Genomic DNA, 23,695 nt, shown 5'->3' with positions numbered 1-23,695 from the left:
AGAACTTCACCATCTCCTTGCTTTGAGGGCTATATTAATTATGAACAACAACCATCCAGTATCTATCACTGCAGAGAGCAATCAGAACCTAATCATGATACAGATTAATCAGCTACAGTGTGACCCGGATTTCTTAGTGCCCTCAGTTCATTTGCCATTTTCTTTTAATGTGGTCAAATATTAGGTCATGGTCACAGGTCAATGAATGGAAGATGTAGGACTGTCATGTTGGAAGTAATGACCCTAAGACAATAGTCTTAGGTGGTACAGTGGATAACCAGTTAAAAATTGCACCCTTACCGAATGATTCATCTATGTCTTTCTCTGGTTTAATTAGGTGGGGATATCAGTTACAAATAGGAATGTGACTTCCCACTCCATATTCAGCAATAGTAAAGCTTAGTTTTAATGTTCATAATTCAAAAAAAATCTTGGAAAAATGGAAAAGGTTGAGAAAAGATGCACATGAGTGTTGAGGAAAGAAACTTGAAAAGGATGAGTTGTGTAATCTCTTAAAGATAAATTGATCATCTTGAACTGTGCAAGGAGAAATCTTATTGTAGTAAAGAATCTGTTTAAGCAGCAGGCAAACTGTAATATGTTGCAGTGGCAAAAAGCTAAGCTAAACAGTGAAAACACAAATGAGGTGCCTAACTTTGAACAGGGACTCTTAGTAACCCATGTTTGTTGCAGGAGCTCATCATAAATAGAACACAGGGATCACTGATTGTGTGGCCTGAACAAGATGGTTTTAACAATCTCTCCTGACCTTCAAGTTAACTGACATAAATTGAACCCATGATCTTCTAGCACTTAGAAGAAGTGAGCTCTGAACTTCCAGGTTTTCAAGAATTTCCTTCTTTTTGCGCTGTATAAACCAAGTTTCCCCTATTCTGCACGTGTGACTTCCCCTAACTTTGAAAGCACCTGAGGCCAAATACTCCTGAGCTTTAATCCCACACAGATTCAGAGGGTGAAATCCCCATGAAGACTGCACCTCGTGTTTGTGACGTTCTCTGTGCTTTTTGGAGAAGTCTGTTCTGAACCCCAGACTCGTGACCACAAACCCATGAAAGCCTGAAGCGGTTCACACTGGGACTTTTCTGAGTTTAAAAGATACACACATTTAAAAACTGTGATGTGATGAAACTATGTCTCTTACCTTCAGTTTCAGAGAAACTGCTCTCTAGTTTCAGGCACCAGTCCCAGAGGAAACACGTTTTCTCTCAGTGAAGATGTACACTGAGCCAATATATACAAACTGAGTCATTGTCTATTGAAATTAAACAGCTCAAAAAGGAATCAGAGTCTTGGATGTTGTTTCTCTGCTGTGCAGCTCCAGAGAACCCTCCGAAGGTGAGATACCACACAGCCTGCCATCAGCTCCATGCTTCCTGTTCATTCACACTGCGACCCGTAATCTATATTAGTGGCAACTACACACCGCTGCTGAGTTACCTGCAACAAACATGAGGTAATGGCACAGCTTATCAAAGCGCCAGGCCATTACTTCATCCACGTCTCTGACACATCACAGCCCTGAGGCACGTCAGGCCCTATGGAACAACAGCCCCAGTGAGAAATCAGCTGGCCGGGAGAAAAACGAACTCCCCTTTGGGTCAGGAAGCTTCTTCCCCCTTCCTCGGGGGCGTCTCCCAGTAGACGAAGGGAGAAAAGGGGGAGCGAAATGAACCTTGAAAGACCAAGAGGTCCATAAAGCACAAGCGCACCATCAACGGCAGAACCGGCATTACCTCAGCCCTCAGATAAACTCACCCTCCGCCCCGCCCCCCAGGCGCTTGCTGTCTTCTGATTGGTCACAGTCCTCAGAGCGACGGGACATGTAGCCAATCAAAGAGCTAATTACCGTCAGGGGCGGGACGAGCTGCTGGGCGGGTGGGCGTCTGCGTGTGTGAGGGAGCGGGCGCGGGGCGGGGCCGGGCCGAGCGGCCCCGAGAAGGAGCCGCTGTGGCTGGCGCTGGCACCCGGTGTCCGGCCCGTCCCGGCCCCGTTGTGCCATGGAGGACGTGCTGCCTTCGGGTCTGCTGGAGATCTGTCTGCTGGTCGGTGTGCCCAGGGAGCGGGTGCGGGCGCTCCTCCAGGTGAGAGGGGTGCGGTGCTGTGAGGGAGCGCGGAGCGGGCCGGTGCCGCGGCTGGGCTGTGGGGCGGCTTCAGTCAGGAGCCCGGTCAGCTCCTCCCTGTCCTGGCCTCCCTGACTAAAACAACCCAGTAGTAGGGCTAGTAAAACTACTGCGTTGTTTTGGTGGTGGTATCAGTGGATAGAGCTAAAATACTGTAGAGAAAGATTGTTTCGACAGGCGATGGTCGGTAAAGTAGCAGTAGTTTGGTAGTTGTGTTAAGGAATTAAAGCTTTTTCAAAGATCAGAGCTGAGTAAAGAATGCAGGGTAGCTTTATCTAAGCAGGCACAGCAAAATGCTGGAACAATGCTGGATGATCTCCCATTTCCCGTCTTCCGTTGGAGATAAGAGCTGAAGATAGGGGAATAAAGCCTGGAAACTTGTATCCTTAGGACAGTCTCAGTGAGCTTAGTGCTCTTGGCACAACATGAGCAATTCAGATATATTAACAGAAGTTAATGGGTTGGCTTCTGCTTTGCATATGTGGTTTATAATTCGTTTATAGCCACTTAACGTGTGAGTTTACAAAGTCCTCTTCCTGAATCTGCTGTGTTAATGTGTGCCGAGGGTTTTATTAGCGACCCATGAGCAGCCCCGCTGTGGTGTTGGCACGCGCTAGAAAGCCAAGTTGCTCCATTGCCTTGCTTGAACTTGGGTTTGATGGTGTGTTCTAATAGCATTAGATAAAGAAGTCTTTGTTGAACTTACTGCTGCTTACTCACTCAGGCGACAGCTTTTGCTGATGTCAGCTCCTCAGGTGCTATCAGCTAAGCAGAGGCTTGAATTCCAGGATCTCATTCATGCGTATGTTCACGATGGGGAAATAAATGCCACAAATGTCACCACGAGGCTTTTGAAATCAGTGTTGTTTTGGCATCTGTGTGAGAAGTAAACCCAAAGGAGGGGGAATTTATTTTTCAGTCCAGTCTGCCCAGTTTGATCTCACTGCTTCCAAATAACCTGTGGAACAAGACATAAGGAATTGACTATAAAAAATAGAAACCATTCCAGTATTCTGATCCCACTACAGGTTTGGATTGTTTCTTTGCTCAAGGTATAAAATGGAGTGTCAGGAAGGAAAGCAGCCCCTGTGCTTGTCAGTACTAACTGCAGTAACATCCCTGCAAGCTGTGACACCACAGGGGTTTCAATCACTGTCTTAGGGTAAGTTATAGATTTACTTCACTTTTCCTTCTGCACCACTATCTACAGGAGGAAATGGAATATGTCTTGTGTCTAATTTTAGTGAATGTAGACAGAAGAGACATTATTGACAGAAAATAAGAACATTTCAATGGACAGTAATGGACCTCTGATGCTATTTACAGATGAAACAGCAGGGTAAAAATCTTGATAATGCTTCAGATCTTGGTTTTGAAAGTGTGTTTGTGCATTCTTAACTTTATTGCAGTACAGAGCAATAAAGTCAATGAAGTCAGAGGGAACATGATATTAACCCACTTCCAAAGCAAGAAAAATCTTATATGACTGACCTGTTGTTGACAGGAATTCCAGGAAAGAGGTACAGTTTTGCACTGAAACGCATGAAACTGAAGCTTCTGGGCTGTCATGCATCAAATTTCCTTAGTCCAGGATAGTTGTCACTCTAAGATTTCAATTTGAAGAAATCACAGGCCACTGTTTTCAGCTAGAGATTACTAGTGGTTTCAAACCTGCCCCAGTGGGGGCTTCTCTTCATTGTGCCACAGGTCATAGAATCACAGAATGGTTTGGGTTGGAAAGCACCTTAAGATCATCCAGTTCCAATCCCCTGCCATAGGCAGGGACACCTCACACAAAACCATGACACCCAAGGCTCTGTCCAGCCTGGCCTTGAACACTGCCAGGGGTGGAGCATTCATAACTTCCTTGGGCAGCCCCTTCCAGTGCTTCACCACCTTTATGGTAAAGAACTTCTTCCTTATATCCAACCTAAACTTCCCCTGTTTAAGTTTTAACCCATTACCCCTTGTCCTATCACTACGGTCCCTAATGAATAGTCCCTCCCGAGCATCCCCATAGCCCCCCTTCAGATACTGGAAGCTGCTCTGAGGTCTCCACACAGCTTTCTCTTCTCCAGGCTGAACAGCCCCAACTTTCTCAGTCTGTCTCCATACAGGAGGTGCTCCAGTCCCCTGATCATTCTCGTGGCCTCCTCTGGACTTGTTCCAACAGTTCCATGTCCTTTTTATGTTGAGGACACCAGAACTGCACACAATGCTCCAGGTGAGGTCTCATGAGAGCAGACATGAGACGCTCCTTTTGATGCAGTCCTGGATACGGTTGCTTTCTAGGCTGCGAGCACACACTGAAGCTGGTTCATGTTCAGTTTCTCATCGACCAGCACACCAAAGTCCTTCTCCGCAGGGCTGCTCTGAATCTCTTCTCTGGCCAACCTGTAGCTCTGCCTGGGATTGCTCCAACCCAGGTGTCCTGCCAGGAGTCTGCTCCAACGCAGGCTTCCCATGGGGTCACCAGCCACCTTTGGGCATCCTCCTGCTCTGGCATGGGGTCCACCATGGGCTGTAGGTGGATATCTCCTCCACCATGGACCTCTGTGGGCTCTAGGTGGATCTCTGTTCCACTGTGGACCTCTGCGGCTGCAGAGCACAGCCTGCCTCAGTGTGGTCTGTACCACATGCTGCAGGGGAATCTGCTCCAGGTTCTGGAGCACCTCCTAACCTTCTGCACTGACCTTGGTGTCTGCAGGGCTGTTTCTCTTGCATCCTCTCACTCCTGTCTCTCTTTTGCTCCTGCACAGTAACTTTTTCCCCTTCTTAAATACATTATCTCAGAGATGCTACCATTACTGATGGGATTGGCCTTGGCCAGTGATAAATGCATCTTGGAGCTGTCTGGCACTGGCTCCAATGGACACAGGAGAAGCTTCTAGCATCTTCTTACAGAAAATACCCCTGTAGCCTTCCCTGCTACCAAACCCCACACCTCATGTACCACCAAACCAATTTTTACCTTCTTCTGTAATACCCCCCTGGGTGTCAAGTTGTGCAGAAGAATTGAGGTGGGATCAAGTTGAGCATTAGTAACAGTGTGTGTAACTATGTAATGGCCTACTTCAGCAGGACCATCACTGTTGGAACTAAATGATCTTTAAGGTCCCTGCCAACCCAAGCTATTCTATGACTACCTTACAGGAGAAGGGAAGGGATTATTACTGTTATTCCTCAACACTCTTGAGGTTACATCTGGAATACTGTCCCTTGTTTTGTTACCTTCATACCAGAGAATTGCTGGCAAACAGGAGCAAGATCAGAAGAAGCTAAGCTATATGAAGGCTTAGATTCTGCAACTTGACTGTATGAGACCCAGAGCAACCTCATCTAACTTCAGTCACCATTGTTTTGTGCAAGGGATTGCACTAGAACCTCCAGAGATCTCTTCCAACATAATTTTTCTAAGGCTTCATCCTTTTCCCTCCCCAGTTACTTCCTAAAGAAGCCAGTTCTTTCATGCCATTCAAAATGAAATTCACTTTTTCAGTGATGGAAAGAGGAGAATGAGATCAAGGAAGCACTGAACAGCTGAGCTCACACTCAGAGCTGTGGTTTCAACATGCTAATTCTTGTGTCTAAAATAGTGTGGTCATTGTAAAAACCCTGTCTCTTATCAGTGTTCTGTACAGCATCATTGTTACAGGAACATAACCGGTAAGTGGGGACAGAATAAAATCCCTGACTTCTGGAATCTTGCAGGGTTACAGGAAAGAAAAGGCATTAGCATTTCTAAGAAGCAATGGGTGATGCAGGACATTTGATAATGAAAAGCAACAGAGGAGAAACATTTCAAAATGAAGAAGTAACAGTAGAAGTAGAGAATAGAAAATGGTCAAAGAATAGTAGAAACAAGTGAATATTGTTCTGTTGCTGCCTATTCACTACCGCTGAACTGAAAGAGTAAGAAAATATGACTTTGGCTGTAGACATTGATACGAGCTGACTTGAAAGCTGACGAGGGAGTCTCTGGGTCAGTGGCAGCACTGACAGTGCTGTTCTGGGAAGAAAAGAATTGGTGTTTAGTGCCTCTGTTGTAGTTTCAGACATCAAGGACTTGCCATTTCAGAAGCTGTTACCCTTTGAGGCTATTAAACTGCTGCTGTCATACAGTACTTGGGGTCACAGAGATGCCTTCAATGGAACTTGGGGATTGCCCTGTCAAAGCAGCTCTGTATGAAAACCTCTGCAGGGCCAAGCTGCCAAGTTAAGATCACTGCTGTTTGAGTAGGGCTCTGTTTTTCCTGCATAACAGCCTCAGGGCTGAGTCATAATTCTTCATTTCCTTCTGAAACGTATAGCTGCATGTTATTGTGAGAGTGGTCAGGTTTGGATTTAGCTGTGTTTCCAGTTGCTTCACTGGAAATGCATGTCAGCTGCCAGCTAAGGAAAATGACACTGGAAGTTTTTAGCATGGCAGGATATGGCACTCAATACCCCAGTTTGTAACCTGTTTTTTAGATTCATTTGAATCTTTTTAAAGTCTTTTGAATCAAGGAATGGTTTGGGTGGGAAAGGACCTTGAGATCATCCAGTTCCAACCTCCCTCCTATGGACAGGGATGACTCACACCAGACCATGTTGCCCAAGGTTGTGTCTAGCCTGACCTTGAACACTGGGAGGGATGAAGAATTCACCACTTCTCTGGGCAGTCTGTTCCAGTGCTTCAGCACCCTCACAGTAAAAAACTTCTTCCTTATATCTAACCTGAACTTCCCCTGTTGAAGCTTAAACCCACCACCCCATGTCCTGTTGCTGCAGTTCCTGATGGAGAGTCCCTCTGCAGCATGCTTGTAGGCCCCTTCAGGCACTGGAAGCTGCTCTGAGGTCTCCATGCAGCTTCTCCAGGCTGACCGTTTCAATGTCATGAAGATAGGTATTCCTTCTCATTTGGTTGCTCAGCTGTGAAGAATACTCCTCTATTAGGACAAATAAGCTGAGAATTTCTGTTCTAAAACTGATGGTGCAACATTGGCCTCAGTGAAGAAACAGAGTTTTGTATGTTGTAACTTTAAAAAGTAGGGAAATCATGAGCATTGGTTCTCAGGGAATATCTTAAATAAAAGCACTACTGACGCATTGTGCCTGAAGGAAAAAGCAGCATGTGTGCTTCATCTCTCTTGGAATCAGTTAGCAAGAAGTTAAAAATGAAACAGCTTTTCAGCCACAGTGAGACTCGCCTTTCCTGTTTCCAAATATCCGTTGACTAAACAAAGCTTTGAGTGCTGCTGTTTTGACCATGCAGGAGGAGTTAAAATTGCAGTGAAGTAATTCAAAATGCAGCTACTTCTCTGCACTGTGTGGTCAAGAATACAAAAAGTGCTCTCAAGTACAAGGAAATCTTCTCTTCTGATTACTTCCTCCACTGGTGTTTCATAGCAATGCCTTGCTATGAAGGGGCTTTCAGTGCAGTAGTGCTTTACACAGCTGCCTAGTGAAAAATGTGGTCACTTTTACATGCGCTTGGGGTGTCTGCTCCGCTCAGTCATCAGTGGAGCTCTTGTGAGTGCTCTTGTGAGACCTCACTTGCAGCACTGTGTGCAGTCCTGGTGTCCTCAACATAAAAAGCACATGGAACTGTTGGAACAAGTCCAGAGGAGGCCACGAGGGTGATCAGGGGCTGGAGCACCTCCTGTATGGAGACAGGCTGAGAAAGTTGGGACTGTTCAGCCTGGAGAAGAGAAGGCTGCTTGGAGACCTCAGAGCAGCTTCCAGTATCTGAAGGGGGCCATTAGGGACTGCAGTGATAGGACAAGGGGTAACGAGTTAAAACTTAAAGAGAGGAAGTTTAGATTGGATACAAGGAAGAAATTCTTTCCTGTTAGGGCAGTGAGGTACTGGAATGGGTTGCCCAGGGAGGTTGTGAATGCTCCACCCTTGGCAGTGTTCAAGCCTAGGTTAGATGAAGCCTTGGGTGTCATGGTTTTGTGTGAGGTGTCCCTGCCCATGGCAGGAGGGTTGGAACTAGATGATCTTAAGGTCCTTTGCAACCCTAACTATTCTATGATTTTATTCTATGATTCTAATTATCATGGCTTCATGTTGCACAGTGTTTCAGCATTGTTTATGGTGACAGTGGCTGTAATTTTTAATTGTACTTTCTGAATTGCCTTATGAGTTAAAGCCTGGTTTGTGAAAGCTTGAGTGGTGGGGGTTGATTCTGTTTCTTCCTGTATTGGTTATCCTAAGTTAAAAGCTTTTCCAGATGTTGAACAAAGATTTATCTAGAGAGTGCAGCTTTTTTCCTTTTGTTTTCATTTATTTGTTGCCTGGTTTCTCTTACTACCAGTGTTGATTTTAAGTACAGCTTAAGGATGATATATCCTAAGACTTCAAAGGAGGAAATACCACATTTGATATTTGTTAGTTTCCTTAAAGCCAAAGGCATAATTCCCAATTTAAGAAGGACATGGAGCTCTTGCAGCAAGTCTAGAGGTGCCCACGAGGGTGATCAGGGGCTGGAGCACCTCCTGTATGGAGCCAAGCTGAGAATATTGGGGCTGTTCAGCCTGGAGAAACAGAAGCTGCATGGAGACCTCAGATCAGCTTCCAGTATCTGAAGAGGGCCTGTAGGGACTCTTCATCAGGGACTGTAGTGATAGGACAAGGGGTGATGGGTTCAGACTTAAACAGGGGAAGTTCAGATTAGATATAAGGAAGTTCTTTACTGTGAGGGTACTGAGGTGCTGTCACAGGCTGCCCAGAGAAGTGGTGAATGCTCCACCCCTGGCAGTGTTCAAGGCCAGGCTGGACAGAGCCTTGGGTGACATGGTTTAGTGTGAGGTGTCCCTGCCCATGGCAGGGGGGTTGGAACTGGATGATCTTAAGGTCCTTTTCAGCCCAAACCATTCTGTGATTCTGTAGCTAAACCAAGAAATTAGAAGGAAAAAAATAATTATTTAGGAGGAAGAAGAAACATGTTCTAAACCTATAATTTTAGGGGTTGAGAGAAAACAGTAAAAGTAGTTTCAGCAAAGCCTTATCAGGATGAGTGTCAAATTAGTGGTTGTTTGTAATTCTTGTTTTGTTTTTTTCTTTAATAGGGTACTCAGAGGAAACCCAGAAGTCTTCCTCCCCTTGATCCCGAAGTGCTTTCTGTATTTGTGCCTCCATTTATCAGCAGAGATGACACTCAGGTGATGAATGGTGGTAATAACTTGAATAAAAGTAAACGCCGGTCTTTCCGAAAGAAGAAAGAAAGACCAAAGGTTGAAAATGTCAAGAGCCTCAATGTGGAGCAGAAAGCACCTGACACTGAGGATATTACAGTTCCAAAGGACATTGATCTTCTTGGTTTGCCTCAGTTGTGCTTCCCAGGTAGGGCAGGGTTCATGCTTTTTAGCAAGACCTGGTTTAAGATGTAGTTGTTGCCCCATAGTACAACCAATTTTATTGCTTTTAATGATCTCTCTTTGCATTTCACCATATAAAAACTGTGTCTGTGAGTAGGTCAGTGGTGAAAGCAGCTGTCAGCTAACTAGAGGCCCCTTTACTCTGCCTATGCCATGTGAAACAGAGCCATTAGCAATAGTAGCTGCAACACCTGCAAGAGAGGGAAGATGAAAGTCACTTTGACCCTTATTGGTAGATCTTGGTTTGAGTGAAGCATGCACATGCACATGCTTTTAAAATCTATTTTTCCACCCAAAATGACTGAGTGCTCCTTCACTTTTCATTTAGTATTAAAGAGATACCTGAAGTAGTGACTATTTCCTCCAGGTTAATGCAGAAACTCTGTTACACGTGTCACTATTGTAGACCTTGTCAGTACCTTGAAAGAAAACTGAGTACAACGCATCCATTGTATTTTGCCACTTAAAATGCAGGATAATTGTATCATACCTTTGCTTCTTCAGTAATGTACGGCTTACAGCCTTTGTAACAACCCTTAGATCAAACGGAGTGTATGTGTGCATTTTAACCCCTTAAAATTAGACTTTTCTCTTGAAGTGCAAATGTGCTGTATTTGTCATGAATTACTTTTCAAGCAGCTGAAGTTAAATATGTAGTTAAAATAAGTTTCTGCCTTCATTGCAGGAGGACTTTATATAACTTCTGAATCAAAAGAGGACCACATTCATTTCCTGGTCTTCACAGATGTCTGTGGTAACAGAACATATGGTGTTGTTGCACAGTACTACCAGCCTCTGCAAGTATGTTGTTTCACTCATGCTTTTATTAAGACATATTAAAAGATACAAAATAAAACAAACCCCTTTGAGAATGATACCAGATTTCATTTAGGAAATTAATTAGCAGAGATGGTTTTATGTTAGTAGGAACACAGAACAAGTCATACTTTATATTGCCATTGTGCAATTGGAAGAGCCTTGCATTAGGAAAAACTATTATGGATTTCAATGTAAAGTTTTGAATATTCAAGAGCAGACTTTGTCCCTTGATCTTCTTTTTTGGGTGAAGATTGTGCCCTGTGTTCTTTCTGAATATCTTTTGAATACATATGTCTAAATCTTTTTGGCTGACATTCATCTGAAGAGTTTAAGAGAGATGGACATCCAAATCCCTTGAGATTTAGAGGAAATTGGGTGTCATATCTCTAGAATTCTCAAGAAAATATGAGCCATAAATTCATGCTCAGTGTAACCACATTAATCTGTAGTTTCCTTGCAGGATGGCTGCATCTCCTCAAATGGACAGGCCCATTGGGAATCTGCACAGCCTGGGAAGATGCCTGTCTGTTTTGTACCATTTGCTGTTTGTGTTATATCCAGATATCCCTATTTTAATGCCCTCAAGGATTGTCTCTCTTGGTAAGGTTTGCTATGCTGTGTATTTCTCCTAGAAACAGATTTTAATACATGCATTTGCATGACGTGGCCAGAATAGCTGCTTAATGCTAAAACAGGCCTTAGTTTTAGCTTATGATAGTGGGAGATGTGTGGGAGAGGAAAAGAAGAAATGGAATGTGAATGTTGCCCAGACAGCAAGCACAAGGTCTAAGTATCAAGGAAATTAGATAATATGTCTTCATTTTCTTTGGTGTTTTTGGCAAGTCTAGAAAATACTGACTTTCAGGGCACAGATTTCTTGAGAATTTTGGATGTGTTTTTGGGAGAGGGTTAACTCTGAGCTTGTCGTTCTGGGCAGCCTGTTCCAATACCTGACAGCCCTTTTGGGGAAGAAATTTTCCCTAATATCCAATCTAAACTTCCCCTGGTGCAGCTTGAGGCTGTTTCCTCTTGTTCTATCCCTTGTTCCTTGGGAGAAGAGACCGTCCCCACCTCACTACAACCTCCTGTCAGGCAACTGTAGAGAGCAATAACGTCCCCCCTGAGCCTTCTCTTCTTCAGGCTGACCCCCCTCAGGTCCCTCAGCTGCTCCCCATCACACTTGTGCTCCAGACCCTGCACCAGCTCCCTTGCTCTTCTCTGGCCCCTCTCCAGCACCTCAATGTCTGTCTTGTAGTGAGTGGCCTAGAACTGAACACAGGATTTGAGATGCGGCCCCACCAGTGCCTGGCACAGGGGGACAGTCACTGCCATACTGGTGCTGACACAGGTCAGGACCCTGTTGGCCTTCTTGGCTGCCTGGGTACAAGCTGCACATGTTCAGTTGCTGTTGACCGACACCCACAGGTCCTTTTCTGCTCAGCAGCTTTCCAGCCAGTCCTCCTCAAGAGTATCATGGTAACGAAGATCTTTATAGTCCATGTGATTCATAATTCACATATTACTGGCATACAGTGTTTCCAAAACCTGGAACAGTTTGAATGGAGTGTGTCTGCCTCTCTCCAAAACAAGCAGATGTGCATCTAAGCTGTTTTGCCACACTGTGACTGTTGGCTTTTTCTACATTATGTGAGAAGGTTCAGTTTTAAATTGAGAGGTTTTGGCACATTGCACAGGTAGTTTTACCTCAATCTGTTGACACTACATGAAAAGTGAAATACTCCTGGCAGTAATCTCCTCCTGGATGAACTCCTGTCTTGAATGGATGAATAGGCTCCATTCAAACAGTAAATCTTCCAACCTATGCATTAGTCCTTTTAGCTGCCTTGAGAAAAGGAGGAAGTATACAAATAGCTCCTAGCACTGGGGCACTACAAAGGACCTATTCTTAGAGGTTTTTGCCTTCTGAAACATCTGTGTGTGGACAGTTAATAGAATAATGGAAGTTTCATAAACTCTTCAGCTCTTCACTTTAATGTTTCAGAGATTATTTCATTCATTTCGGCAGACATTTGCTGTCAGCTGCTATTACTTGGCATTAATGGACACAGTGTTTGTTTAGGGAGCTCTTATCATCCTTTCTGTACATCTGTTGCTTTTTCAGCGCTGGGGTTAGCTCATTCTTGTTATAACGTTTACTCGATGTGTTAATTTGTGCTTTTTGTCTCAAAAAAGAGGCAGAAAAAGCAAGTCTGCCTATGTTCTTAGGCATCATCTAAGGCATTACCAAGTGTGACAGCATTTGTTGAAACTGATGGCTCTGCTGTCTGGTTTTCATTGATAATGCTTAAATTCCCCTCCCTCTGCCTCATTTTCACCATGAATAAATGGTGGGCTTTTAGGGGATATGTCCAACAGCCTGGGGCAGTTCCCAGATGTGAGTTTAGTGAACTTTAAATATTTCATTAACCCAAATAAAAGCGCAGTAATATATGTCAGAATACTTTTATTATGGAATTGAAACACCATACACAAGATATATCCTAGATTCTGGTAGATCTCTTGACTGATTCAATTGCTTTCTAGGCCACTTTCTTCTTGAAGAGCAAGTGTTCTTCTGCAGGAAACCGGTAAAACTGCAAATTGAGATAAAACCCCTGATATTTGTGATGCAGCAGTATTCCATGCATGGAAGTAAAAATCCAAACCCAAGCTGCTTCTGACTCAGCATCATCATTAAAATGAAGTGGAGCTGCTGAAGTAGCTAATAAATTAGCAATTAATGAGGTGGAATAATAGCTTCATTGCTCCTAATAATTCTTGTTTTTAGCTCCAGGTTATCAGCAAAAAGGCCTTTTTCTGTTTGCATGTTGCTATTTGTAAGTCATTTTCTATCACTTAATTTCAGCTTGCTCGTGCAGCTGCGGCCTCTCAAGGAGTTAGATGTTGAGGAGCACATCAAAGAATTTGCAGCAAAGTTGTTTTTAATCCCCAGCCCACCACCAGGACCACTCCACTTGGTAACTACTCATGCTGAATTTCATGATTACTTTAACATTAATGTCTTACAAAGCTCTAAGATGTTGTTTTCTATAAATTAATGGACATTCTTCACTCTCAGGTCAGAGATTGTACTTGCTGATATAAAGCTGATGGGATTATCTGTGCTTAGAAAGGAAACCTATGCATTATTAGTACATAAATACCAGTATGACCACGGTGCAGACTGGAGCACCTCTGCTCTGGAGACAGGCTGAGAGAGCTGGGTTTGTTTGGCCTGGAGAAGTCTCTTGGGAGACCTTAAAGCAGATTCCAGTGCATGAAGGGACCCACAAGAAAGCTGGAGAGGGACTTTGGTCCATGTTTGGTCCATATACTAGTTGGTCATGCTGTTTAATTTTTAATACTCTTCTGGGAAGGATTTGGCTCATGCCACTATTAACTGCCTGAGGTGATGCCTGGGTAGGTCTGGGGACAGCATAACCCAGCATTTGGATCCTAGAGGAGCAGCCCACCTAATCTCTACAAGTGGTTGCAAGCTCCAGCCTGTAGCTAAGCTATGAGAATGGAAGCTGCCTTTCACCTGAACACTATGGCATTGCCATCTCAATGAATGCACATGTATAAACCTCAGTAAATCATGTAACTGTCCCTCAACCAAGATGTGTTAGTTCTCTGCCTTGTGTCTGGTATTGAGATGACACATGTATGCTCATGACTGTCATCCTGCTTGTGTAATGGGTGGACATACAGCTGTGTGACTGAGCAGTAGTGCAGTCCCTGTGTGAGAAAAGACACCATGGAAATCAGCTGCTGGAACAACGTGTACAGCTCTGGGTTTGTCCTTTTCTTGTGTCTAAATGACTCTGAAGCAGAACAGTGTGTGAGAGGATTAAATGTTCTGAACTGGCTGCTGCCTGATGAAGACCATGCTGAGAGGAGAAGCTCCCATAAGCATTTGTATTCAGTGCAGAAACTGAGATGTGTGAGCTGCATTTTCTTCTTATAACCCTTTCCAGGTTGAGTTGAATGGTGGCTGAGTTAGTGATTTCAGAGCACTCTCTCCTTTGGCTAGTGAGATGGCTTCTAGGGAAGAGTGCTCCAGCCATGGACTTCTCCTTAGCTGCTTTCCCTAACCCTGGAATGCGAGGTTAGAAGCAGAAGAAATAATAGCATAGCTGGAAAATTGTCTTAATGACTGGTTAAACCATCTGCTAAGTACTGAAATCACATGCAGGATGTGGCCCCCAGAGATTTGAGTTGGAGTATTTAAAACACTGAATGAGTTCATTTGTTTTGGCTTGTTCTACCTTCATCTTATCATCAATGCTCAGTTATTTTGTTCATATTCCTAAAATTTCCTGTCTGAATTTTATCAATACTTTGGATTTCTCAGCTGGATCTACAAAAATAATTCCATTCTTTTATTATACTTATACCAAAGCAAGTTTCTGTTCAAAGAATGTGTGTATATATTTGTAAAGTTTTATTGCAAAGGAAAATGAAAGGATACAAACTCCATGTTAATCTTTCAAACTAGTTACTATGTCCTTTACTGTTTCCCTCTTTTCCTATTTCAGTTTTCTGCAGTATGCAAGTATCTGTCTTCTTGTTCTCAATTCATGTTAATATTTTGTAGTTGGAACTAAAATCCTGAATTAAATGTGTTGTGGGAAGGTTTTCATTCAGAAGTTGATGGAAAACATCTCTTATTACAGGTATTTAACATGAAGCCACTTCAGGTAATAATTCCTTCACGAGAGGATCCAGAAAGTCCAATTATTGACCTGGATCTTCATCTTCCATTGCTGTGTTTCAGGCCAGAGCAGGTGCTGCAGGTAAAACTGATACTCCAAATGTGTTAGAGATTGACAGTACTGGTAATTTCTGATTTAGAAGAAATCAAGATGCTTAGTTACCCCCCAAAAGGATAAACCCAGGAACTCAGAACAGTGTTAGTTCTGCAGATTAGAGATATGTTACAATAAAATATACTTCTTCTTAAGATATTTTGCTATTAGAGCAGATAAGATTAAGGCATATTGGATTTCTTTCTCTTGTGGTTTAGCAATAGAAGACTATGTTTTACAATGTAGGTTTCCTGATGCAGTTCCCTGCTCAAAAGCCTCCTGTGAAGTGAAATGAGGTTGCTTAAAGTCATTAGTATTATTTGTGCCAGTTCCTCTAAAAAGAGCAGGTTGGAAGCCTCTTTCTAGGGATAATACTTTGGTGGTAAAACTCTCATTGATTTCCACTGTCACTTAAGTTTTCTCCCTTTTTCTGGTCTCTTCTTAGTTTTGTAAGAATCCTTATGTGGATGTTACTTCAATTTATAAATATGTATATTACATGTATGTAACTATTAAAAAAACAGATCTCATAAGGCAAGCAGATAAACTATTTGTGCATTTCTAGATACAACTCTTTGTAAACATGTAGCAGTTTGGTTTTCTTCCAGATTATGACCTGTATTTTGACTGAACAGAGGATAGTTTTCTTCTCCTCCGACTGGTCTCTGCTGACACTCATTGCTGAATGCTTCATGTTGTACCTTCACCCTCTTCAGTGGCAACACACTTTTGTGCCTCTTCTGTCTCGACAAATGCTGGATTTTGTCATGGCCCCGACATCCTTTCTTATGGGATGTCATATTGACCATTTTGAAGAAGTCAGCATGGTATGTTTTGGGCTATTACTACTCTTGCTCTTCACCTGCAGTCTGTTTGTCCCCTTCAGATGCATCTCGAAACTTGCTTTTGTTATTTAGGTGTGTGAGAAGTGAAGAAGTTAAAAGTAATGGAACCACACTGATGTGACCACTGGTTTCCTGGAAGAAGCTTATTATTGTATCCCTTCCCTTTCTTTTCTTTGCAGGATAACATGATTTTTGTGAGTTCAGGTTTCAGTCCGGGAAAAATTCTACTTACAAGTAGTTTGTACAGTATAAGTAGATTCATAGAAGACTGATGAGGTTCTTTTTGGCTCTGAATTGCATGGGATGAATTAGATGCCTTTTCCAGGCATCTGATTTAAGAATTGAGCATGCACTCGAAAATACTCTGATGCTGCTGCTGTTCCCTACAGTGGCATTAAATATGTAATAAAATAAGATGATTATAAGATAAATGTAATAAAGTATAGTTTTTCTGAGGGGTTTTTGGTCTTCCCTTATCAGAATCCTGCTTAAGCCTCTTTCAATGGGTAACATAAATCTTGGTTACCCCAAAAGACTTAAGAAAAACTCATCTTCCTAGTGGAGGGCTGATACAAATCTGCTTTTTTGAGGGTGTCCCATAGGGTTCCTATGAGTGCTCCAAATTGAATACAGAAAAACTGTGCACATTTATAGTAGATGAATCCTTCTGATTCTAAGCCAAAGGGAAACTGGTCCAAAATCAACAAAGAATTAAGTTAAAATGAAGGAGATAACTATTTATTTTAATTAGGAGTAAGATGTCACTGTAAGAAATGAATGTAAGAAATTAGAGAACACACTTTTCTTTGGTATTATTAGAAAGATTTTATGTTTGCTTATATCACAGCATCAGAGAATGGCTTGAATTAGAAGGGACCTTAAAGATCATCTAGTTCCAACCCTTCTGCATCTTCTTTAGTGACACGGTTTAGTAGTGGTCTTGGCAGTCCTGAGGTAACAATTGGACTTGATCTTAAAGGTCTTTTCCAGGCCAGCTGATTCAATGATTGTGTGATTGTTCAGGCTGAACAACCCCATATATAGCCTTCAGCAGACTGATCTTTCATGTTGTTAAAACTGCAGCCTGAGAGATCTTTGTGAGCTTTACTTCTGTGTGACTTTCTGTGGTTGAGGCTAGTACATAAACCTTCCCTCTCCTTGTCATGCCATGGGGCATGTACAGGAGTAAATGCTGAATGGAACAAACTTTCCAAGAGCTTCTTTGTGTACGTGTATTTGGTCTTATACATATCCCCACAATGTAGAGCTTTTTGAGGATGGGCTTAGAGAGCTAGTATTAATTTAATACTACAGGAAGAGCATGGTAGTTTCCTAAATGGTTATGTTCTTAGGTTAAAATCCATTAATTTAATGACATTTCTTTTCTTAAATGTAATCGTTATTTATCCATAGAATCTTTTAGCTGAGGGAAGATCCTTTTGTGATTTACCTCCTAGCTAAAAAATAAATTAATGATTAATAGAGGAGTACATAAAGGAGAACTAAGTGTTGTTAAAATATATTTAGTTATTCTATTTTCTTTTGTTGAAAGGAAATTGAAGATTTAGTGCTAATTAATATAGATAATGGAGATATTACACATTCCAAACTGGCTGAAGAGGAACCTGAAATTCCAGATGTTCCAGCACAAGCAGCGGAAACTTTCATAAAGAGGTGAAAAGATGTTGGAGTTGTGTTTGTCTTAGTGTATAAATCACGCTTGACACCCTAAGTGTTTCTTTTTTATTGCTTATTAGTATGTTTTTCTTACATATAAAACTCACTGCATTTGATAAGGGCAAACTGAAAAATTCAGTTAACATACAGGTAACTTTAAACAGTCATGATCAGAACCTTATTATTTTGTAATACCTGGAATACTTGTTTCCTTTTTAGTACTGTTACAGATTGTCTAAATCATAGAATCAGCCAGGTGCAGATAGATTGGAATCTCTCTATCCCCTGCCTGCTTTACCAAACAGGCTTCAAAATGAGGAGCTTAATGCAAAAAAATTGTATCTTTTCATAGAATCACAGAATGGTTTGGGTTGGAAAAGACCTTAAGATCATCCAGTTCCAACCCCCTGCCATGGGCAGGGATACCTTCCACTAGAGAGATTGCTCCAAGCTCCTGTGTCCAACCTGGCCTTGAACACTGCCAGGAATGGAGCATTCACAGCTTCTCTGGGCACCCTGTGCCAGTGCCTCAGCACCCTCACAGTAAAGAACTTCTTCCTTATATCCAACCTGAACTCTTCCCCTGTTAAAGATTAAACCCATCGCCCCTTGTCCTTCACTACAGTCCCTGATGAGCAGTCACTGTCCAGCATCCTTGTAGCCCCCTTCAGACACTGGAAGCTGCTCTGAGGTCTCCACACAACCTTCTCTTCTCAGGCTGAACAGCCCCAACTTTCTCAGCCTGTCTCCATATGGGAGGTGCTCCAATCCCCTGATCATCCTCGTGGCCTTCTCTGGACTTGCTGCAAGAGCTCCATGTCTTTATGTCCTTATGTTGAAGAACTTTACTGTTCTTTGCAAGGAGACTGAGTGCACTGTGATTTACATGTGCCTGTGGGACTTCCAGGAATCTTCTTAGCTTGTCAAAACTTGCAAATCAATCTGGCACTTTCTCTAGTGGCAGTATGTGTGAGGCCTAAATGACCTTTTTTCTTTAAAAAGTGTAAAAAATGGCGTTAGGATGTAACTTAATATCTTTCCTCTCTGTGTAGAGTGGAGAGTCTCCAGCTGCATTATGATCTAGAGCTCTGCCACCTCCGAGCCAGCACAGACCTTGGTGAGCTCCAAACACGTAGAAGAGCTTGGCAACAGAAACTGAACACAGAGGTTCAGCAAACAGCTTTACAATTAATTGTTAACATCTTCAGGTGAGTGGATGTAGTATTTTTAATTATAAAAGCATATGGTACTTAGAATCATAGAGTGGTTTTGGTTGGAAAGGTCCCTTTCCAGCATCTCTGTAGGCCCCCTTCAGGTACTGGAAGCTGCCACTCTTATTTTGTCTTACTTTAGAGATATTTCTTGAATCTCTTAAGTTTTGTGAGGGAATTTGAGAAGGAGGTCCTGTAGCCTACTGGAATATCACTAATTCATTATTTGGGTACATATGTATTTCTAGGACATCTTAGTTAAAACTGCTGTGATTGAACTTCTATGTCTTTTGTATGAAGATTCCAGTAAAAGAAGTGAAGTCCTTATATTTTGTAATTGGGAAAAGCTTAAGGGCCAGCAGGGATGTCAGTTTGCAGCTGGACATAATCTTTGTCACTGTTGTTAGATGAATTCAAACGAGGACAGAGTGGGAGAGGTGAAAGCAGGACGTGAGGTTCAGAACCCCTGGGTGTATTTTGGCTGACTGAATAAAGGATAAGATATCTGGAGAGTGCCAGCACATGAGAATGAGAGGAGCTGTTTCAGATCAAGAACAGTGTTGGTACAAGGAATGCTAGGTATTGGGTTTGGTTGGGACTGACATTATAACAATGATGTAAAGTTGGATTTGTTTTTAATTTGCTCTAGAAAAAAATCCAGTCATGATAATTTTCCTTGTTCTTAATCTAATGTAATGTGTTGATCTCTCCAGCTGGTTTATCTTATCAGTCTGTTGTAATTCCTGCTATAATTTGTATTTGGAGAGACAATTGAAATGTGTTCAGTGATTTGTAGAAAACAAGTGCAGAAAATGAATAGCTGGTTTGCAGATTCTTCTTTTTTTTCACATAGATACTGACATAACCATGAAAATTAAACTGTCTACTGGGCACTTAAAGAATGTGATTGTATGGACAGAGGTCTGCAAATAGCTGTGCAGATAACCATGCACAGCTATTTCTTGCTGCCTCTTGCTGGAGATGGTGTTCTCGTTTGGATCAGCTACTAAAGATGCTGTGAGGGCTGGAGCAGCTCTGTTCTAGAGCCAGGCTGAGAGAGCTGGGCTGGGGCAGCCTGGACAAGAGAAGGCTCCTGAAGGGGAGACCCAAGAGCAGCTCCAGTGCCTAAAGGGGCTGCAGGAAACCTGGAGAGGGGCTTGGGACAAGGGCCTGTAGGGACAGGGCAAGGGGAATGGCTTGAACCTGCCAGAGGGGAGACTGAGATGAGCTCTTAGGCAGAAGCTCTTCCCTGTGAGGAGTGCTCAAGGGCAGGTTTGACAGGGCTTGGAGCAGCCTGCTCTAGTAGAGCAACCCCATGGCAGGGGTTGGAACTGGATGAGCTTTAAGGTCCCTTCCAACCCATTCTGTGAATGCTCTCTAATGCTTGCTGTCTGTAGTTTCTGGGTTAATTCATATAGTCCAAATACCAGATCTCTGTTCACCTGCTTGGGTTTGTTGGATCTGCTTATGGAGTGTTCATACAAGTGGCTGAGCATAGCTGCTGAGTGTGAAGGCTAGAACAGACCTTACAGCTGGTACAGTATGGAAATGGAAATGTGTTTATAACCTGATGTGCTACCGCTGTGGGTTTGGTGGATTTGAGTGTTTGGAAACAGTATGTTTCAGATAAAGATGAGGATAAATGCATTTTGCTGCTAGCAGCTTGAACTCTAATGCACTAAACTCTTGACTACAAGAAATGAACAGATGCTTTGCTTTCTAAGAGACAGCATGTTTTGCAAAGGGATTGATTCTTCTCTTGCTTTCTCCTTTCCTTCAAACTGTTTTTCTTTGTTCTTCTTTTCAGCCTTGTTCTTCTGTCTTCTAATGCTCTATCTACCAACGTCCAGGAGTGAAGAAAAGTAAAGATTTGATGCAGTTGTGCTGCCAGTTGTTGCTGCCCTCAGTGAACACTGTAGTATTTATGTGTGCATGGTGGTTCCATGTTTAAAGCAAGCACTGATAAATTATGTACAATTGTACAGAACTATGTATTTTACTATCTTTTTTCTGACCCCATATGGCTTGATAAACTGTTAATGCTCTTTTATCACTAATTATGAAAGTCAAGCAATGTATAGAGCTGTTAGTTGTCTGCATGGGCATGAGATTCCCCTTTTATGCTTACATCCAAACTTTAGCTCACCAGCTTACATTGTTCATTCATGTATCTTCATAGTAATGTCTATAATACATGGTACAAGCTGTATATACTAAAAGCGCCCTGATTTTAGCCACTTGCACATATCCAGCTTAGGTAACTTCTCATTTCTTACTCACAGACTTTAGAGAAGAGCTTTTTTTCTGAAGAACTCCCACTTTCTGCTCCTGAAACAACCTTTTCCAGCTCAACTTTAGGGCACAGAAGTTACTATTGGTGTCTGATAGCTCTGGGCCTCTGCTGCCGGCTGTGACCATGCAGATACTAAAATATGCATCATTGCTTTATCTCGCTTTTTCTTTTATTTCAATAGTTCTGTCTCTTCAGTGTAACACAATTCCCAGTTCTCGCTGGTTTATGAGCAGAATGTGGGAGAACAGCAAAAAATGATGTAGTCTATAATATTTCACATGCCTTTTACAGATGGAACATAATGGGAGAGTGTGAGGTCAGGTCACATCTTTCAAATTGCCTATGTGGATAGAACCCTTGTCTTTTTAGTGCTACAAATGGCTTGTACATGATTCAGGAATGTATGTAAATGTAATTCCAGGATTGGAGCTTAAATCATGACTTGAATATATAAATTCTCCTCCATGGTTTGCTAAAACTGATCCCACAGCCTCTAAGTAAATGTGCTGGTTTGAAATGGCAGTGCCAGAAGGGAGCCTCCTTAGAAGGGTTTGCATTCCTCTGTAATCCAGGAGCTCACTCTTGTTCATTACAACTGAGTTTGTGTTCTGATACTGCAGCATGTTTCTGTTTTGCCTTGTGATGCAGTGTATTTCTAGTTGTACCAGTGAGCTGCTGCTACAGCAAAAGTGACTTGCTTACAAATCTCCAAGCATATTTATCACCTACTCATTATTTTTTGTCTCCAGGGAGGTCAAAGACCATCTAAATTATGAACACAGAGTGTTCAACAGTGAAGAATTCCTGAAAACAAGGGCAACTGGAGACCAGCCTTTTTACAGAAAGGTAAATGGTTAAATATGTTGTGTATCTCTGGTTAAGCTGTATTTTAGAATGAATGCCAAGCAACAATAGGATGGTCACAGTTTGGCATGTGTGGTGGTGTTGAACCACCAACTTTCACAGAATGCTTTCCAAAACTTCTTCTATTTACTATAAACAGATAAAATAGTAGCCAGCTTTTGGAGAGCAAGGTACTATGTAACTCCAGAGCAAATTACATGTAATTCCTCAGGGATGAGATTAACCTATGGCAGATGGTCAGTTAAGCTACATCTAAATTGTATTTGAAGCACAGGCACTTGTTCTAGTTGTTTGGACCAAATCCCATACATAGACATGAGTTTTCTCAAGTCTGTGAGCACAGTAGAGGGAAACTCAATTTGAAGGGGTCTCTACAGGCCACCTGACCAGAAAGATTTATGTTCACAAGCCCTGCTCTTCATGGGGGACATTACCACCCTGATATCTGTTGGAGGGACAACACAGCAGGGCATAAGTAATTCATGAGGTACCTGGAATGTGTTTATAACTTCCTTTTCCAAGTGATAGAGGAGCCAGTGAGGGGAGGTGCTGGACCTTGTTCTCACCAACAGGAAGGGACTCGGGGGGAATGTGAAGCTCAAGGGCAGTGTTGGCTTCAATGACCATGAAATGGTGGAGTTTGAGATACTCAGAGCAGTAAGGAGGGTGCACAGCAAGCTCGTTGCCCTGGACATTGGGAAAGCAGTCTTTGGCCTCTTCAGGGATCTGCTTGGTCGAGTACCATGGGATAAAGCCCTGGAGGGAAGAGAGGCCCAAGAAAGCTGGTTAATATTCAGGGATTGCCTCTGGACTGATGAGTCCTGACAAGGATGAAATCAGGCAAGAACACCAGGAGGCCTGTGTGGATGAACACGGAGCTCCTGGACAAACCCAACACAGAAAGGAAACCTACAGAGAGCTGTAGCAAGGACAGGCAGCCTGGGAGGAATACAGAGAAATTGTCTTGAGCAGCCAGGGATCAGGTTAGGATTGGATCTTGATGTTCTTTAAGGATTCTTCCAACCCAAACCATTCTGGATTCTGTGAAGTACCTGCTTTATCTGCAGCCTGAGCAGCAGCACATGGAGTTCTCAATGTCTGCTTTCAGCATGTGATTTTTTAAGTGTCGCTATTATTAGCCAAATAAAAAGCTTACTTAAATGAAAAAAATGATTGTTTGGAAGACTGTAACCCTGAACTGGAGGTGTTTGGTCAATACCTGGTTTCTGAAGGGGTTCAGGGCATCTTTCTCAGCTTCTTGCACCCTTTGATGTCATTTACGTAGTAGTTTTTAACAGATACTTCATTAAATAGCTTCTTAGTCTAACCAACTGTAAGCCAGATGCTGTTATTTAAGCTTCTGAAAAGTAAAGTGTTATTGAGTGTGTCTTCACTTCTTTTTTGGAGACACTATGGCTTGTTTGACAAACCCGTGAGGCACAGCAAAGGTTTAACAAGGAACGTGAGTACTGCATTTTCCATTTCACGTTTGCTTTTAATTACATTCCATGGCTGCATCTGAAAGATGCAGAGGTTTCATCTGCCACTAGAATTTGGCAGCTGGCTCTCAGGAGTAACTGTTTTACACCTGGCAAGCAGAGCTGTGCATTAACATCAACACCTTTGTTGTTTCCTGGTTTGTTCCCAGCCTCAAACATATGATAAGAAACATTTCT

At 42.5% G+C, this 23,695-nt stretch overlaps 1 protein-coding gene across 1 annotated transcript in view; it reads left to right on the top strand.

Moving 5' to 3' along the window:
* Positions 1-2,018: 2,018 nt before the first annotated feature.
* Positions 2,019-23,695, top strand: part of DENND3 (DENN domain containing 3) — a 38,517-nt gene continuing 16,840 nt past the window's right edge. Inside the window, exons 1-10 of the mRNA XM_005145500.3 lie at positions 2,019-2,102; positions 9,194-9,467; positions 10,188-10,303; positions 10,782-10,921; positions 13,188-13,299; positions 14,998-15,117; positions 15,738-15,956; positions 17,527-17,648; positions 18,704-18,859; positions 21,905-22,001. Of these exons, the coding sequence (XP_005145557.2) occupies positions 2,019-2,102; positions 9,194-9,467; positions 10,188-10,303; positions 10,782-10,921; positions 13,188-13,299; positions 14,998-15,117; positions 15,738-15,956; positions 17,527-17,648; positions 18,704-18,859; positions 21,905-22,001 (1,440 nt within the window). The remainder of the gene's footprint in view (positions 2,103-9,193; positions 9,468-10,187; positions 10,304-10,781; positions 10,922-13,187; positions 13,300-14,997; positions 15,118-15,737; positions 15,957-17,526; positions 17,649-18,703; positions 18,860-21,904; positions 22,002-23,695) is intronic.

Source organism: Melopsittacus undulatus, chromosome 1, assembly GCF_012275295.1.
Source record: "Melopsittacus undulatus isolate bMelUnd1 chromosome 1, bMelUnd1.mat.Z, whole genome shotgun sequence".
Lineage (NCBI taxonomy): Eukaryota > Metazoa > Chordata > Aves > Psittaciformes > Psittaculidae > Melopsittacus > Melopsittacus undulatus.
Note: the sequence above shows the minus strand (reverse complement) of the source record. Positions and strands in the feature narration are given on the sequence as shown.